The sequence below is a fragment of the Anoplolepis gracilipes genome, chromosome 12 (genome assembly GCF_047496725.1).
Source record: "Anoplolepis gracilipes chromosome 12, ASM4749672v1, whole genome shotgun sequence".
Taxonomy (NCBI): Eukaryota; Metazoa; Arthropoda; class Insecta; order Hymenoptera; family Formicidae; genus Anoplolepis; species Anoplolepis gracilipes.
This window is the reverse complement of record NC_132981.1, coordinates 3,388,005-3,406,875: the sequence shown is the minus strand read 5'-3', so window position 1 is coordinate 3,406,875 and position 18,871 is coordinate 3,388,005. Positions and strand designations below refer to the sequence as shown.

The following is an 18,871-nucleotide window of genomic DNA, read 5'->3' as shown; positions in this document are numbered from 1 at the left end:
TTTGCTATTTATCTTAAGCTAAGAGATTAATGCTCGATATATAATATAAAGTTCGCATAAAATCACAGTACTAACAATTGTTGATATGATTAATGTCTTATTAATCGATAAACTCTATTTTACAGTTGTTATAATAAAAATATTGTATATTATTTTTATTTAGCTATACATGTTTATGTTAACATTATGTACGTTAAAAATAAAAACGTTAATAAAAATTTTTAATAAAATATTTACAATGTTTTTTAGAATTTATCTAAAAATAATTGTAAAAGGAAGAAGGAAGCAATATTAATCATGAAGATTGCTATCAAAATAGGAATTCAGATGAATCAAGCGTAATTATTGAAGCGCAGCTGGAACAGTATCGTCTGAGAGGAAGTCTTAATATACTAAAATATGAGATGAAATTGAGACGAAAATTATGCTTTAAGAACTTGTTGTTTCAATCTCATTCGACAAAATATTACAAATTTTATATTTTTAACCGGTTTCTTTTACTATATTACTACAAAGTTATTATTACTACCATATAAATATAATAAGAAAGAAATAGATAATATCTTTCAAATTAAGGTTTTTACACTATTAATAATTATTAATGATATAAATTTTTGATAACTTCAATTATGTTTTACTTGAAATATTTTACATTCTAAAACAAAATGATTGATTTAATTTTAACAGAGCAATAATGAGAGATGTGAAGAGAGATCTAATAATTATATTTTAAATAGCTATACAATGTATTATCGTAGAAATGATAACGCTTCAGGTTTCAAAGATTAAATTATAATCATGTGACTGAATTTACAAACTAGGGAACATAATTATTAATTCGCAGCGTCTGGTCCTTTGAGTTAATAATATCAGTTAAACCATCCGTCCGACGATGTACCTTTCTGCTATTGTTGATTTAATCCCATATTTCTGGAATGTGATCAAAGAAGGCTATTTCTCTATCCACTTAAACCTCTTGAAACCTTAAGCTGTTGCAGTTCACTATATATCATGTCTTCTATATTAAAATTCTGTATTTATTGAAAGTGCAAAACATATGTATATGTTTATTATTATATTTAAATATATTTTGTGAAAATACATATTCAATTTGTATTTAAAAAAAGTAAAGATATAAAAAAAACACTAAAACTTTACAATTAATATTATAAATTTAACAATATATTATATACATAGTGCACGTATTTCATAAATTTGAGAATTATTAAAGAAAAATTAAATATATGTCAGGGTGTCTACTCAAATCTTTTTAAAAAATTCCCTGATTTTTCCAGGTATTTTATTTGTTTAAAATTCCAAGTAAAAAGAATATTTTCAAAACTTTTGTTTTTTATTTTCAAAAATTGAATAACTTTCATAATTTTTCATTTATATAAAATTTTCATTTTTTTATTATTAAAAATTTACAAGATAAAAAGCAAAATTATTAAAAAAAGAATTTTTGAAAAAATTCTCTGAATCCTAATAAAATTCCATGAGACTTCCCCGATTTTTGCAGATACAAAAGAGATATCTGAATATTCTCGATTTTTCATGTTTTTCCAGAGAGTAGACACCCTATGTATGTGTATTAAATTCTTATATATTTAAAATCAATTTATTCTTTTCTGTTGTGAACACTGAAATAAAAATTGTTAATTACTCTATTACATAATCAACGAACAAGTTTGTAGTTTCGAGAGTTTATTATAAATCTCATAGGTTTCTATATACATTCTCTTATACTTCTAACGTCTTTACTAATTGAACAAGTATAAAAGTACGTCTTAACGATTATTCGTTTAGTCCTGAATAATTGGTAATTTAAAAAATTACATTCATAGCATAATAAAATAATAATAATTCAATTTTGCAGTGGAGAAAGCTAATATATTTTTTTCATAATTTTATAAATTAAGAGAGAATTACTCGACAGGTCTAAACGAATAGGTCGAGTGATACTGGGAAATTACTTTGGTCGAATTATCTTAACCGTTTCTACTCCTCATTTATCAATACGATGGAAGGTCAAAGAGATATATCTATTTCGATATATATATAGTATGTATATCCCAACAAAGATTTAATATAAAGGCATATAATACCATCCTTACACAAGAATATATCTATGGCAAAATATGGGAGGTCTTGAATGCACGAATTTGACAAATAAAATCGCATGTATAAAATCTGTCTAGAAATATGTTTTTTCTATCACGCAATTCTTATTTTGCTGTTAAGATATACTGTATATAATGCTATACAGTTTTATATTTATATATTTCTTAAGGATTGAATTTTTATAATTGCAACAAATATTCATATTTGTGTTAATAAAAATGAGTATTCTTATATAAAATATAAGTAGCACATGGGAAATTTCCACATCTTCTATAAAAGTAGAATTAATCTATCAATTAATTAAAAAATTATACATATAACATTGCAATATACAAGTTATTAATCTCTTGCACGACTGTTATTAATATGGATCATTTGTAATAGCCAACAGGAATATTTCTTTTCTTAATGACAGATCATAAAAAGTCATAATCATCATAAATGCGGGTATGCCTATTTCATAGCAACAATTCGCTATAACTAAAGCAAAATATACAATCATAGTGATATTAAAATTAATCTTTGAAAATTTGTTCGAAATAACTATGCATAGTAACGATGCATAGTAAAACATTTTCATATGCGTAATGCTAGTTCTCGTCAACATTAACAAATTACAGAAATATAAATATTATTACCTCTCTCTTTCTCATTAAGAACTAAACACAAAGAGATATGTCTTTTTAATATTACATGATATAAGAAATAAATGGTGTAAAATATGTATTTTTTTCCACAGATGAATATATAAGAAAACTTATGCCCAGATAAATATTTTGTCAAATTAATATATTGTAACATGTATTGTGTTATAGAATTATTTCTAATAAGTAGAATAAAACTTAACTGTGTATTTATCTGTGTATTTCTCATGTATCAATCTCTACAGAATTGTATTGAAGAGAAATACAGATTAAACGGGATGTAAATTAAAACATGTACTGAAATCAAATATATTTCTGTACATGTATCTACGCTTAATTATTTTATACCGCACTATGCCAAAAAGCATATTTTATAGAATCAAGTCTTTGTTTATAAAATAGTCATGTCAAGTTAAAATTGTACTTTTTCATTGTTACAATTTATTTTACTTTTCTCTTTCTAGAAAAATTGTTTATCCCAAAGTGACAATAAAAAATTATACACGACGATAACAGTTTTAATAATCTGCACAATGGAAATATAATATTGGAATAATTTAATTATTGGAAACACGTTATATTCTGCTGCCAAAGAGGAAACTTTTCAACCTTGTAAAAATACATTTGTTTTTCGGACATATTTTAAAACATAAAGAAATAGTTTCAATTATTTCTAACAAATTAATAAGAAAAGAAATTGTCCGTTATCAAAAGGCAATATACATGAATGCCTCTGATTATTTAACCTTTAGTACGTCTCGAAAATATAAAATTTTTTTTTTTCTTTTGAAAATTTACATGATGACACACCATTTCTTTGTACTTTCAGTTGTTTCAGTCGTTACCTTATTGTCATCATCCTTTATTCCGCTAATGTCTAACTTAGTGGATTCAAATTTATAAGGTGTGCTTTTTGGTGTGGATATTAGTAAAGGTTTGACAAAACCTTTCACTAGATTTATAGATGTATTTAATGAACTACTTCCATCATCCGTTTTCTGTTTTTTTGTTGAATCCCAATTTGCTGTTTCAATTTTACGTTTCCTGTCCAATGGGCTACCGTTTCTAGGGTAAAGGTCGGATAATAAACTGCTGTAATGTAAGGCCTTGGAGTCTGTCCCTTCATCTTGTGCTATCGACATGTCCGATGTATTCACGAAAAGAGAGCTGTTCGGTGATATCCTGTCGCGCAAAGTAATATGACGTGACCTACCGATCGAATGTCTTCCTGAGATGTTCCTTAGCGTCCTGCCGAATGACAGATCTTTTGATAGTTGATTTGGTGTGCCTTCTATATTACTTGCGTCAAGCTTCGAATTATCTTTCATGCAATCTGATCTGACAAGCATGACATGTACATCTTTTAACATGTATGAATCTTTTAGCATAGATGAGTCATAAGAAACAGATGCTTCATTGTTTACAACATCATTGATCTTTTCTTTCTCTTTCTGTGTATCATTCTGAGAAATGGATTCTGATGTTTCAGATAGCTCCGATGTTGTAGATTCAACAATGTCCACTGAATAGCTTTCCGTATCTGTCTGAGTTTCGCTTTGTATCTCTTCTTTTTCATTTATACCATTCTTCAGTTGATCTTGTGATTGTAATTCTTCTCCCAGGCTATCGTCTTTTGGCTGTTTGTCGTTTAATTTTTCCTCTCCATTTTTTGTAGAATACTTTTCCGCATCATATGTTAATTTTACATCAGTGATTTCTTCTAGTTCTTTGATTTCAATGTTAACATTTTGTAGTGAGACTTCTTCTTTTTCTTGAGAAATAATTTTGCTTCCAACAGATACAACTTCCTGGATAGTCTTTGTAGAAGTTGGAAATTTGCTTGATGTCTGTTCAGTCTGATCAACATCTTCTTTATCAGTAGTAGATCCTTCAACTTCTTTGTTGTTACCATTCTCTTCCTTGATATTTTCCTTTTGAATTGAGACGTTCAATTTAACTTCAGCTTCTTCTGAACCTAACTGCATGTCTGCAGTCTTTATTTCTGGATTTTTCATTGATAATTTTAATTGCTTTGATGCTTGATTAATTCCAACCTTTGTTGGAGGGCGAAGTTTGCTCTACAACACACATTATTCCACATTGCAAAGAAAATAACTTAATAGATAATTTATATATATTCAGATACTTTTATATTATTTACTCAATTTAACATTATTTTATATTATTTACATACAACCTAATAAATTTACTTAACTAATATCAAATATATATTTATATTATATACCTATAAGTTATAAAATTTTAATCATCTATTAAGTTTTTGATTATATACAACATATAATAATAAAAATTTTACATTTAAAATAAAAATATTGATTATTTTTTGATTGTAAATTATACATTATGTATAAAAATTATTTCATGTAATACACATAGAATATTTTTATAACATATAAATTATATTTAATAATTAATATTTAATAAATATTATAATTAATATTAATAATAAAATTTAATAACTAATATTATATTTAATAATATTATAATTATAATTAATAATTTTATTGTATTTGTACATAGATTAAACACATACAAAATATATAAAACATACTTAAAGAAAATAGGAAAATCAATACAAAAATATCAAATATCATAAGAAAATTATTAATATGAGTTGGTAACAAAAAAAATAAAGGATTAAATAATTATGCAAACACATATAAAAAATTATCATTCAAGTGTATACTATGCTGATAAGTATACTTAATCTATGATAAAAGATAATAATAATAATCTTAATTATAAGTTTAAAAGTATAAAATATCAATGTTAAAAATATGTTAGAAAAAATATCAATGTTGCCAATAAAAATAAATACTTATATAAGTTAATATTATAAAAATAAACAATAATATTAACTTAATAAAACACATATTAAGTAAATAAAGTGTAATAAAGTATAATAATTATAATAATTATATGAATATAACAATTTCTGAATAATTATTTAATGTCTGTATATTGCAATGTGTGGTTCAAAATAAACATAATTATCTGTCATCACAAATATAACCTAACCAATTTTTATAAGTTTCTGAATATATTATAAATAATAAGAGAATGGGAAAGAAATTAAAAGCATATACCTTGATATTCTTTCCTGGTCCAGCTGGAACTTTTTTCTGCACTCCACTCAGTTTTGGCCTAAAACAAAAATAAGATATTCATAATCAATGAAGAGAGATAAGTCATATGGCAGATGGCCTTTGCGTAAATGCTGGAGGTGATGAGAGGTACTAATTTAAAGTATGTAAAACAAGGTTAACCAAAGTTTCTCACATCTTTTTAAAAAAATCTATATATTTTCCTCACACATATATTATTATAAAATATTATCTCTAAAATAAAATAAGTATAACGATTCTCAATTTCTTTTTCATCAATTTATTTCATTTAAATCTTATAACTTGGTTTTTTAAAATTAATTCTTCAAATTATTCTAACAAAATTAGTTCTTTGTGCTAAATGCTAAAATTTTATAAACCATATTTGCACTATAATTACATAGTACATTATATAATTTTTGTTACTATAATTTAAGAAGAATTTTGTATTCTAATAATATTTGATAGAGAAGAATTCTATGATCATATATTATGTACATCGTTTCATAACATCTTTAATTATATACGTATACATGTTATGAAACGATGTACATAATATATGATCATAGAATTCTTCTCTACCAAATATTACAGAATACAAAAACTCTTCTTAAACTACAGTAGCAAAAACAATCAAGTCCTAAACGTTGCCTCATATACACAAATAATACAACGTAATCCACAATCTTTTCACTTTGAATGCCTCGGAGTCAATCAAATGGAGTCAAGTGCGACTGAGAAACTCTGGCGGAACTTGCAATTCGCTGTTGCTGATTGTTTCTACAAACCTGTTTAAACTCTCGGACTCGCGCTGTCTCTCGTGCAAGCTAGATTCAGAAGCTCTCGACGGCGCGGTCGTTGCCTTGAGCCTCCGAACGTACAAATTCCTCTCATCGCCCCCAGGGGCCGCCTTCTTTGGCGTCTTACCCATGACCACGATAGTGATTAGCGGCGTGCCTATTAGTCGCGCCCGATTAACTCCACGCCCTTGTTTTTTTTTTTTTTTTTTTTTTTGTTTTTTTTTTCTTATCCAATCTTTGTGCAAACGCTACAAGCCCGCGTGAAGCCCCCACTTAATACAAGTAATATGTCTATACTTTGCTTCTACTCTCTCTCTCTCTCTCACACACACACACACACACACTCTCTCTCTCTCGCTCTCTCTTTCTCGCTCCTTCCCTAACTCGTCGCTGCTAGCTCGCTTCTTCAGCTCAAATATTAATAGTCGTCCTTTCTTACTCTCGTCGCGGCCAACTACTCGCGACGTGGACTTGCGGGCGCCGGTATCTCGTGCACAAACGGCTCCGTCGAATTCAATTTCACATACGCACTACGCAGGACGCCATGCAACCGCAGACCGACTGCGACGACGGGGACACGATAAATGCACGTACGCAAGCGCGAGGGCGCACGCACACGCACGCACGCACGCCAACGTGCAAAATGCGTTAAGAATGGGGTTTCGTGGACTAGTACGTACGCGGAATCACGCGGAAATAGCTCTGCCGAATCGCGAAGTTTGACGTAACAGGCACCGAGACACCGTGACAACTGTCCGCGCGGAGTAAACTGTCAATAACGACGGGCATACGTTAATTGTCGCGCATGTGTGTATGTGCCGTACGCATATATATGTACGTATACCGGCTCTCGCTCTCTCGCCCACTCTTCTTACGCGCGGACTTCCGTTCGCTGTTTGATCGAACTTCCGTTTGCGGGTACGCGGATGACGTCATTATCGGCGCTGTCGGCGCTTTCGCGCGCGTATTCGAAATGACTCTTGACGACGAATGTCGTGCGATTATTATTTCCGTTACAAAGTTACACTTGAAATTGTCATGTGCGAAAATTGCTTTTATGTATACACAAGAATTAAGGCACGTGCGGTCCTGAAATTGGATCCCTCTCTCGAAGAAATGTAAATTTAGGAAAGATTTATTTCTTATATCGAGCATTTTATCCACACTCTTCTCGTGTCTTACTTAATTATTATTCAATATTGAAAAAAATATCGTTACATTACCTGACAACCTGACGATATGTCAATCTCACTTTTGTTGCACTGATTTTTGATGGCGATTCGAGACGTAGACAAAATCAGGTCACTGATATCGATCATACATTACGATTACACTTTAAATAACTCTCACGTGTAATAAACTATAAATAAATTTTCGCACGTAAGACTTTCACTTTGGAACAAACGAGAAATACACAAAGCGATTCAAATATAATTCCACGACACGTCGCAGCGCTTTCCGAGATCGCTATATTTATCTATCGAGAAATGATATTGCGATTCTCGAAGTATTGAGACTGGCTGTCGAGATAGCCAGCTTCAAATCATATGTAATCTTTGAAAATATATAATTCAAAATATATTTCCGGAAACCTTAAAGAGGGCTAGATATTAGATGAAAACAATATATACATGAAACTTATATTATAAAAAATAAAAAATAAATATATATATATATATATATATATAATAAATAAAAAATAAAAATTGCAATCCGATGCAGTTCGGTGAGAAAATAGCTTGAAGATAATTCTCCGATCAATTATGTACTAACAATTGTACGCAATATTACTGGAACAAATATTTTATAAGCTCGATAATTATTCACACACATTTACTTTTAGACGACCACGAGAAATGTCGAACGACTCGAACGACTTGTAAACGAGTTGGCCATAGTTAATTAAATGATATAGAGAGTGCACTCTTCTATTCAACTAGGAATGCCCGACGCAACGTTTTGATTGGTCAATCGAATATTCGACATAGAAACTCGAAATTTAAATTTATTATATAAAAGAAAGCAATAATTTTATAAATATTAAAATAATTGACGTAATATAAATTAATCGAGAGATAATTGTTTAATATAAAAAAATATTCAAAATATATTTTAAAGTAATATTTTATTAGCAATAAATCCTTCGATATAAATATATATGCAGAAGTTTTTGATATTAAAAATAATGTGACATATTGAAACATGTATGGTTTCGAAATCTTTCTCTAATTTATTCTCTAATCACAATAATTGATATATTAAAGTTACATTGTGCACTAATAACAAATAAAAATATAATCTGAATATTTTGATTGAGCTTTCTACCAGAGATTAATCACTGTCATTTAAAATCGCTTAATAAATATTTTGTTTAATTTGTTTTTTCTAGTTCTCGCAAAATTGTTGAAATTCGCTATAGCGAATTTTTTGCAAAGTTACGTAACTATATCGAATGATTAATCTCTGTCAGTATATTATCTCGGTGATTATATATACGATGACGTTGGTCAACTTGCGTGGCTTTTTTTACAGTTGGCTGACGTGTGTTGAAGCGGGGTGGCTGCTAACGCGTTGTAATTGTCTTCGCGTATGTATTTATAATTTATATTAAAGTGAAAATAGAAATACGCACGAAACACTTGTTTGTCACGGATGGAAGAAAATATGAGTGTAATTTTGTGGCTGCTTCTGATTGTCGGAATTTTAGAGTCTTTCGCCGCAGAATGGAACACAAAGGATTACATGAAACGAGAACATTCTCTGGTCAAACCGTATCAAGGTTCGCCGATTTCGATTATCTTAGAAAATTTCGCACGCGAGATATCCTTTTTCTCGAGCATCGACATGGAGAGAGATCTGCATATTTATCATTTAATTGCAAAATATCCTATTGCGATTCACTCCATCATGGATTTGAAGTTACGCAGTGACGAATTAAGTTATTTTTACACCATTTTTTTAACGATATTATTATTAAAAAACCGTCGAGGCGTTTTACAACTATGTAACAGAAAGACAATATTCGTGTTTATCATAAAAATAGATTAACGTAAATATGTATAAATACAAGGTAAATGTCGCTTGAAAAAGGCAACAAATATTTTTAATTATAGACTTTGCTATAAATTTTTCAAACTATATATTATATTATTAGAAATATTATTTCTTTTGTTTTATTCAAAGATTTATAATATGAACTATAGAATTTTATGAAATAGTAAAAATAACTTTTAATAACAAGTTGTAAGTCTACCAATTTAATATCTTATATTCAAAATAAGTTGTAAAGCAACATTGATTATGAGATATAGTGACTATTAAGTATATTTTTTAAACCTATCTTTTTCATTTAACCTATTATATAATATAAATATTTGCACTTATAACATTATATTTAATATGTAATAGGCACAGGTATGACAATGCCTTATTGGGACTTTATGGGAAGTACAATGGTAACTAATAATTATATCAGGATAACACCTGATTTGCAAAGTAAACAAGGTGCCTTATGGAATTCTATAGTAAGCACTTTTTCTATCATATTTTTCTTTGTACATGTTATATGTATATATTTGTTTAATTATTATGGCCATAAACTTGTTAATTATCAATGATAAAAATCTTAATATATAATACAAATGTATGCGCATATGTATTTAATAAGATTTTTAATCTCATGTTTATAGCCATGTCATGTTCGAAACTGGGAATTACAAATTGAATTTAAAGTACATGGAAAAGGAAAAGACTTGTTTGGAGATGGTTTTGCAATTTGGTATACCAAGGAAAGAATGAAGACGGGTCCAGTATTTGGAAATCAAGATTACTTTCAAGGATTAGCAGTAATACTTGACACATACAGTAACCATAATGGTGCACATAGTGTACGTTGAATACATATAATATAGCAACATAAAGTGTATAAGATTTTGCTACTAACAATAAGTACTTTTAACATTCTAACCAAAGCTTGAATAATTTTGAATGTTTTCAATTATCGTAATTTTTTTATTTGTACTTTAATATTTATGCATTGAAATTTTTTATTCATGTTTTTCTTTGTATCTTTTCTCTTAATACATAAGTGATATATTTTATAAATTACAGCATCAACATCCTTATATCTCAGCAATGGTCAATAATGGATCTCTACATTATGATCATGATCGCGATGGCACTCATACACAACTTGCAGGATGTGAGGCAAAATTTAGAAACGTAGAACATGGTACACATATAGCTATAAGATACGAGAAAGATACTTTAACTGGTATGTAAAATCAAATACAATAAACACATCTGATTGCATCTTTTTTATATTATCTGACATGCATTATTATTAAAGTATCAGTATAATAAAAATGATCAATCTTAGAAATATAGCATCTTTTCTTATACTGCTTACTCATCATTTGTACTTTGTTCTATTACATGGATTGTTTTCTGTTTACATTGTGTCATCTTTATGATTAACTTTTTCTTTGATCTGCAAATGTATATATGTATATTGATTGGAATCATATGTACATTTATGCTAATTTCATATTTTTTTGTTTGTCACAATAAAGTTTCAACGGATATTGCCAATAAACTTGGATGGAAACAATGCTTTCAAGTGAATGAAGTTAAACTTCCAACAGGATATTATATTGGAATTTCTGCAACCACTGGTGATTTGTCTGACAATCATGATATACTATCAATTCGTTTGTTTGAATTAGATCTACCAGATGATGTAAGTACTAAGAAAAAATTACCAAGTTTTGTTCTATATTTCTATTATATTGAATATATGACGTTACACACGTATAGTAATCAATTTTATAACCCGATAAGAATATGAACAGTTTATAATTATATTATATAATTTGTTAATTATAATAATTAACAAATTAACAATACAATATAAATGAATTACAGCCTAAAGACGAAGAAGACAGATCTCAAATTGTGCCATCCGCAGCGTTTTATGATGCACCAAGAGGTACGAAAGACAATCAAACAAAGGATTTGTCGTGCACATATATACATTTTTATTCCAATGTTGCTCTTCTGTTTCAGAACGTGTCGAAGATACAAAGCAATCTGGCTTGAGTGGTATAAAACTTTTTCTACTCATGCTAGTTACTGCACTCGCATTAATAGCCTGTGTTGTCATTGCCATTATGCTATATCAGAAACACCAGGAGAATAGCAGAAAGCGTTTTTACTAAGTCAGCCTTTATTTTTTAATGGTGTATATGTCTTAAGCGTCGTAATTACTGATTTCTCTTTTATCCGGAATCCTTTGTACATAAAATATATAGATTACTATAAGATATAAAGTGCTCACAAGACTGTCTTCTTTCTTTTTTTTTTCAGAAATTAGCGTAAAGATAGCATAAATTTGATACATAAATGTTTGCTACAAAAGCAAAAGTCTTCAAGATAAAAGAGAAATATAATGTATGTATGGAGTATTCTAACAATTTTAATATTTGCAGAATGTTCCAGAATATGTACATTAAATTGATTGTCAAATGTCATTAATTGGACTCTAATATATGCTTATTTAATTTTATTATACTTAAAAATACGTATATATTTATTATAGATTTTGTAAACCAAAGTTTTTATTTCTCACGAGATGCCATGAGGAATTTGACGAACCAGTTTCTTATATATTTGACTTGTAAAGAAAAGACATTGGCTGGGAAGAGATAATAATTAACTTGAATGTATCATATATGTACATTGTTAACTATACTAGAAAGATTTTGAAAAAACTCATGCATGTTATTTTCAGCTTATACACATTCAAAATTTTTGCTGAGACAAATTTTTTTCCAAAACTTGTATCCAAATTGAAATGTAGATTGATTAGAATATATTTAACGATTTTTTTATATATTTAAAAAAATACATCACAAATAAAAGGAATATCTTCTTAAAGACATGAAAAATTTTGTTTGATCTCCTTTTTTTCTTAGGTAATTATATAAATACAGATTAGATATAGAAAAAGACTTTATTAATATAGATTTTATATCTGTACATAAAGAAAATTGGTTACTACACTCGAAGCTCCCATATTGCATAAAGTTTGTGCTAGAGATTCTTTGCAAATTATATATATATCTACAATTCTAAACAAATTATTATGGTCAAACAAATTATGCAATGTTAGAATAAAATCTAATATTGCATGAAAGTACAATATAAAAAAAATGCAATATGGATGATTCTTTAATGTATTTCAATATATAAAATATAGCATAAAACTCTGTATTGTAAAATTCTTTTATATGGAAATTAAGAAAAAAGGGAACCAAATTGTTTAATAAACAATTGTCTTGTTATCAATATGATGTTATCATTCGAAACAATAATGTATCATGATTTGTTGCCAAATATAAAATAAATATGTCTATAATTATAAACGTAAAAGTTTCTGTTTTCTCATAATAAATATGTGTGTGTGTATTAGCGCGCGCACGTTTATGAGGTATATTAAAACATTACTTGGAGTAAGAAAATATTTTGAATTTTGTAGTATATTTCTTAATATATTGTTTATGACAAAAATATACATTTGCACATTAGAATGCAAGAGTTCATAATGTTTCGATGCATTTAATCAATTTGCTTGTTGAAGCAAATAGAATACTTTTATTATCCAACGATAAAATTATTTAAACAGAAAACACCAAGGCACATCTATATCTGTCTTATCTCTTTTCTACTATCTTGGTTCCTATTGTCTTTGTGTGATACAATGACAAAACTGTCTTTAACTCTACAGACAGATATGCTCAATAGTTATCTAAACAGTTAACATCAATGTACAAAGTAAATTGTTGTTTATATGATACATATATTTTTAGTGTTCCTTAAAATCTGTATCATTCAGGTAATATTGAATTTTAATATAATTTTAGATTAGATAGGTTTTGATATTACACAAAATTCTATATAAATATCATTTTTTTCCTTCGTTTCTTTATAATCATAAATTATTAAATATTTATATTAGTTTGCATACTGCCCTCTGGTTCATCGTATCAACTAAAACTTTATCAAGATAATGTATGTTGTAAACCTAGTAAAAAATGCAGTTTTTATTACATACATCATTAAAACAATATTAAAATGATGCCTGTTCTAATCATTGTCTAAAAACGGAATACAAAAATATCAAGCGTTTATCTCTCTTTTTATTGGCAGTAATGCTAGGAAAATATATCGATCTTAAAATATATGTTAATATTCTGAAGCAGATAATTTGTTCATGAAAGCTAATGTACATTGCCTGAGGCGTTCGGTAACATTAAAATACTTGCATTATTTTCTACTCTCATATCACACACACATGTACATGTGTGTTAGAATGAAGAAATGCTGCTTATATATCTAACATAGTTCTATTAACTTATACTATATACATATGTAACTTGTTGTATATAATATACTACATTTTGTAGTATATTATAGTGCTATTGTATATCGCGTTTCTAAATGATAATCTGTCAAAATAAAATGATTATCATGTTAAATTGCCTGTTGTATTACAAGTCATTGCATATTTAAAAAAATTGTATTTTCTTAGTATATTAATAATATATGAGTTAATTTTTTGTCTCAAATGTTTTAAATTTTTACTTTCACAATTTAGAAATTCCAGTAGAATAATTCGTTTTTATGATGAAAATATAAAACAAACACTAGCAATAATTACATATATTGAAATAGATATTAAATGTATGTAAGAAATTGGAGAGATCTAAAAGAATTTAATCACGCAAAATGTGATCACTTGAACATCACAATCGGATTTAAGAGAAAGTTCAATACAGTCTTTACGCTGAGACAAAGATCTCTGACAACAGAGCTTAAACTTATACGATATCTATAACGTTTATATGATGTTTCCAGATCAAGGGAATTGCACGCGAGACATCCTGCCTCTTCCAAATCAATGTGTGGTTCGATACCACCGAGAAGAGATTCTTTTTCTAAACCATTATTCAGAAGCACACCGGAAAACCAAATCTTGTCGCCCGGATATATATTTAAACTAAAATTGGTAAAGGAATGATCCGCTACAAGACGTATCTCCGTTGTACTTCCCCACACGCCATTTTTCATCTTGACGGAGATCTCAAACTCGTATCGATCCCAAGCCGGTAAGTGACACTTACTCCTGCGCCTCTGAATGCTCGTGACGTGCTTGCAATTCTTTTTACGAATGTTGTCGCCCGAATTACAATTTTCCTCCTCATACGGTTTCCCATACATACAACTGATTATCGATCTAATATTATCAGGTAATTTGTTCAATATAATTGCGATATTGTTCTTTATCGATTTTAATCTAACATTCGTCACGTAACCTTCCCACGAAACGGGTACGCCTTCCAACTGGGCGCATTGCACCTGTACTTGCGCTTTCGACGACAATTCTTCCCATGCAGGTTGATGACAATAGTTCCGATATTGATCCCATGTTAAACTAGAAGCGATTTCATATGATATTTCATCGGAATCCTGTTTATATTCCATTATCATCGGCCACGATAAGAATGTGGCTGCGCCAACGCCAAGTATGATCTGTAGAAGATATTTAGATATAAGATATAAAGATTTGAAGACTTCTGAATTTATAAGATGATCGAAAAGAATACAATGATATACGTACTTGAACAAGCGTAATGATCCAGTTAAATCTTGATGCTCTGGTCTTTCTCAAATACCATGAAGCCAAAAATGGCATTCCTCCGAGTACAGTGGTAACTGCTATTCTCATTGCCAGGTCATTTTCCGATAAATATTTTGCAATGGCTATGATTGGTAAAATGACGGAAGCTATACCGGCTATTGGAAGAAAGAGGACCATACCGACTAATGCGAGAGCACCTCTGATCAAACCGTACCACGTGGCGCCTTGGGAACTGAAGATTGCTATTTGCCACCAACTCAAGGTAACGCAGTGAGGTATCAGAGTTCGATACGTGCCACGCCAGCCATCCCTCGCAGCCATTTTCGCGAAAACCGCTGGTATTAGAAGATAAAACACGGCGCGGAAGTTGAGACAAAATTCTATGCCGTTGCCGACAACGTAAGACGCGAATGTTGGCACTCTGACGTCCAAAAATCTCCAACCTTGCGCCACAACGATGTCCGTCTCGTAAGGATATTTCGCGAGGACGTGTACGCCGAAACTGAACAGGGCTAGGAAGTCGGGAAACCGTGAAGAATCCTTCCACATGAAATTGGAGAGTGTGATGAGAGTCAGCGCGACCGCTATTACGGTGAATTCGGATTGCGGTGTCCATTGGTGAGCTATCAGAGGATAGATTATCAGATTTAGTAACAATGCGAGAAAGAAGTGTCCGTGAGGTTTCAGATTATTGCGGCAAAATTGATACTCTGCTTCCTCAGGATTCAGATTTCCGCCCGAATAACTCAGAAACAGACCAGACCACACGCGGAAGTCGTTGAATTCTCGTTTCCGTTGGAGCATTTGAAATGTGGCCACCACCATGACTATAAACGATAGATAATAGAGGGCCATCGGTATAAAAAGAATTAGGCTTTCTGTACCGAATAAAGAGTACAGTAAGAATAATAAGAAAATATGTAAGTTCGACGTAAAGAGGATGTTTCTGAGCGACGTTCCTTTATGACCTAGAGTCTCAACCAGCCAACTGTAGAAGCGCTTCAGCGAGATGAGTGGATGGACGAATGGTCTCTGCAGCAACGGTATCGTGTCTAGTGCAAGTTCGGAAGGATCCATCATACAGAGAGCGTGTGATACTATTGGAAGCATTCCACGTGCGTAACTTGCAGCCGCGGAGACTAGAGCGGCCTCTGTGATCTTTTCACCTTGATGATCCACTCGATCTACGATTATGTAAAACATATGTAAATATAAAGGGTACACAATATAGTGTAACTTCCTAAAAACTTGAAAAATCTTACTTTGAATATCATTTGCTCGATCTTCGTCTTTCGAAGTTGATGAATCATCAGGAAGCCCATTTCTGGGGAAGCAATCGTTATCATTATCATTTAATCTCTTTTGTGACAAATTATTAGAGGTATTCGATTGAGAGTAATCATGGTTATTGGTCGATGGAGATGATAAACTTCTCATACGTCTTTGTAGTTGTTCTGTGGTGATAAAGTCCTCACCGTTTGATAAACTGATTCAAAAAAGAAATTTCACATTCAATGTATATAATGCATAATCTAATTTTATTTATCTATCTATCATTTGATTACTTATTCTTTACCTCATGAACATCTCCCTTGCTGCTCTTCTAGCCAACTTTTCATCTTGCGTCATGTCCAAACAACTTTTCACGTCGTAATAGTTATGCTCTGTAATACCGCGGCCTGTGGCTAAGCACTTTCTAAGAATGTCAGTTGCCTCTAGATTTCCTTGTTCTGAGGCTTTCGTCAACCAGTAAACACCCAATTTTGCGTTTTCTTCTTTGTCAACATCAAGATCTTCAAATATATATTTTAACATAATATTATATTTTATATATACAGTATTTTATATATATGTTATATACACAGAGATTATGTTATAACTTACCGCATCGTTCTTCCAATAATTGCTTAGCCAAAATCACTTGAGATTCTGGACAACCATCTTCTGCCAATCGAGAACGTAATCGTCTAAGAGAACCTTTAGGTCCATCTATCAATAGAATTAAAAATTAGCAAACTATTTAATTACAATTTATTATCTTACCACACACATATGAGACATTAATAATAAACTAACAGTTTTGTGTTGTTGCAAATGATGTTAATTATTAATTTTCAAAATTTTATCCAGATTGCATCTAATTTTGTTAATACGTAATAATTATCATATAAGTAAAAACGAATTATTATTTAATTGAAAATTAATTAAAAACATTTCAAGTTAATTAAAAACTTTGAATATATTAAAATAAAAAAGACATTTCTAATAAACTCAATTGTTTGATTTATTAAATTTCGTTCGGCAACTGTCAACATTAATTTTTCGTCAATTTTTATTTAATAATTAGTGCTAATTTCTTTATTCATATGTCTGTTTGACAGATTTTAAGACGCTTGTCGTTCTTGTCACAAATCACGTGTGTTTCTCAGAGACATAAACATAATCCGTGTCCTTGACCGAATATCAGGCGTGCCCTCTCAAAGCTCGATTGTGCAAGATTGCAGAAGATGATTACCGTGCAGCGTCCACTGTTTTCTGCCGGATCTGCTAGACAGTGGCACGATACCAGCCATACTTTTATGGATCGAAATAATTCGCGATTGACGCGAGATCCGCCCGGTCGATCCTCGCTCGCGACGGATATTTTACGTCCGCTGTTTCACGATCCAGACACTGTCACGAACGCGAAAAAGTAAAACACAAACACACCCGTTCGTTACGCGTCCCGTTGAACGCGAACGCTCCTGTTGAACGTTGAACAGCTGGCAAGAGCGTGGGCGCGGAGCGCGTGCGCGTCACCCGTGAAGTTAGGTTAGGTTAAGTTACGTCAGACTAGGTTGGGTACGTAAACAACGCGCGCCGAACCGCCGCGCCGGACGCGTCAGTTACCGCTTCGTGAAGATTCAATCTTTCGCGTGTGTATCTGTGTATGTGTTTTTGGTAACTTTCCGTCCAGCATCTCAATTAAAACGAGAAAAGTTGGTTTAATCGCCTGTTTATATATATGCGTTATCACGGAAACACGATAAAAAGATTTAGTTGTTGCATCTTTTAGGCCGGTTTCTTCAACGTCCGGTTAACTTTAACCTCGGTTTAAAGGTTTATTATTTATATTATCTTTGTCTCTTTTTCAAACTTTTATTATCGTTTGATATAAATTTGTTTCCCATTCTAAAACTTTTATTCTGTTGCAGATGCATTACAATCGATCCGATTTCTCCAGGCACAACGGTCAATGGAAAATTCATCTTGTCCACAATGTTGCACTTAATTGGGGTATGTACATTAAAATATAGTTTTAGTCATCAGTTTGATAGATAAATAATTTTTGTTTTTGGATAAATATGTTCATAGAATATATTCATAGATGAATAAATATATTCATAGAAAGTTTTCTGAATTAATATGCTTCTTTTTTCTTAATAGATAAAGATGGGAAAACAAAAATTGTTCACAGATAATTTGTACATTGTTAACGAAACA

The 18,871-nt window shown here is 30.4% G+C and overlaps 4 protein-coding genes across 7 annotated transcripts in view; 2 read left to right on the top strand and 2 right to left on the bottom strand.

Annotated features, from left to right (window-relative positions):
- Window positions 1-1,691: 1,691 nt before the first annotated feature.
- On the bottom strand, window positions 1,692-7,555 carry LOC140672051 (uncharacterized). 2 transcript variants are annotated; one of them, XM_072903862.1, is made up of 3 exons: window positions 7,130-7,555; window positions 5,873-5,930; window positions 1,692-4,843 (listed from the first exon to the last, which is right to left on the bottom strand). In XM_072903862.1, the coding sequence occupies exon 3, from the start codon at window positions 4,778-4,780 to the stop codon at window positions 3,560-3,562; it is 1,221 nt and encodes a 406-aa protein (XP_072759963.1). In that variant the 5' UTR covers window positions 4,781-4,843; window positions 5,873-5,930; window positions 7,130-7,555; the 3' UTR covers window positions 1,692-3,559. The 2 variants fall into 2 exon arrangements, with proteins under 2 accessions (XP_072759963.1, XP_072759962.1); XM_072903861.1 differs by having other exon boundaries at window positions 6,679-7,554.
- Window positions 7,556-9,222: 1,667 nt separating this feature from the next.
- Window positions 9,223-13,086, top strand: LOC140672061 (vesicular integral-membrane protein VIP36). 3 transcript variants are annotated; one of them, XM_072903882.1, is made up of 8 exons: window positions 9,223-9,469; window positions 10,099-10,214; window positions 10,380-10,577; window positions 10,801-10,963; window positions 11,262-11,428; window positions 11,614-11,677; window positions 11,755-11,906; window positions 12,287-13,086. In XM_072903882.1, the coding sequence occupies exons 1-7, from the start codon at window positions 9,343-9,345 to the stop codon at window positions 11,904-11,906; spliced, it is 987 nt and encodes a 328-aa protein (XP_072759983.1). In that variant the 5' UTR covers window positions 9,223-9,342; the 3' UTR covers window positions 12,287-13,086. The 3 variants fall into 3 exon arrangements, with proteins under 3 accessions (XP_072759983.1, XP_072759984.1, XP_072759982.1); XM_072903883.1 differs by lacking the exon at window positions 12,287-13,086 and having other exon boundaries at window positions 9,223-9,277; window positions 9,398-9,469; window positions 11,755-12,272; XM_072903881.1 differs by lacking the exon at window positions 12,287-13,086 and having other exon boundaries at window positions 11,755-12,272.
- Window positions 13,087-13,208: 122 nt separating this feature from the next.
- On the bottom strand, window positions 13,209-18,156 carry Wfs1 (wolframin ER transmembrane glycoprotein wfs1). Its single transcript, XM_072903844.1, has 6 exons — window positions 17,904-18,156; window positions 17,273-17,377; window positions 16,965-17,181; window positions 16,651-16,874; window positions 15,368-16,572; window positions 13,209-15,279 (listed from the first exon to the last, which is right to left on the bottom strand). The coding sequence occupies exons 1-6, from the start codon at window positions 17,959-17,961 to the stop codon at window positions 14,482-14,484; spliced, it is 2,607 nt and encodes an 868-aa protein (XP_072759945.1). The 5' UTR covers window positions 17,962-18,156; the 3' UTR covers window positions 13,209-14,481.
- An 86-nt stretch (window positions 18,157-18,242) lies between these two features.
- Window positions 18,243-18,871, top strand: part of 5ptasei (inositol polyphosphate-5-phosphatase A) — a 34,676-nt gene continuing 34,047 nt past the window's right edge. Inside the window, exons 1-2 of the mRNA XM_072903843.1 lie at window positions 18,243-18,487; window positions 18,583-18,664. The gene's annotated coding sequence lies outside the window, so the exon portion shown is untranslated. The remainder of the gene's footprint in view (window positions 18,488-18,582; window positions 18,665-18,871) is intronic.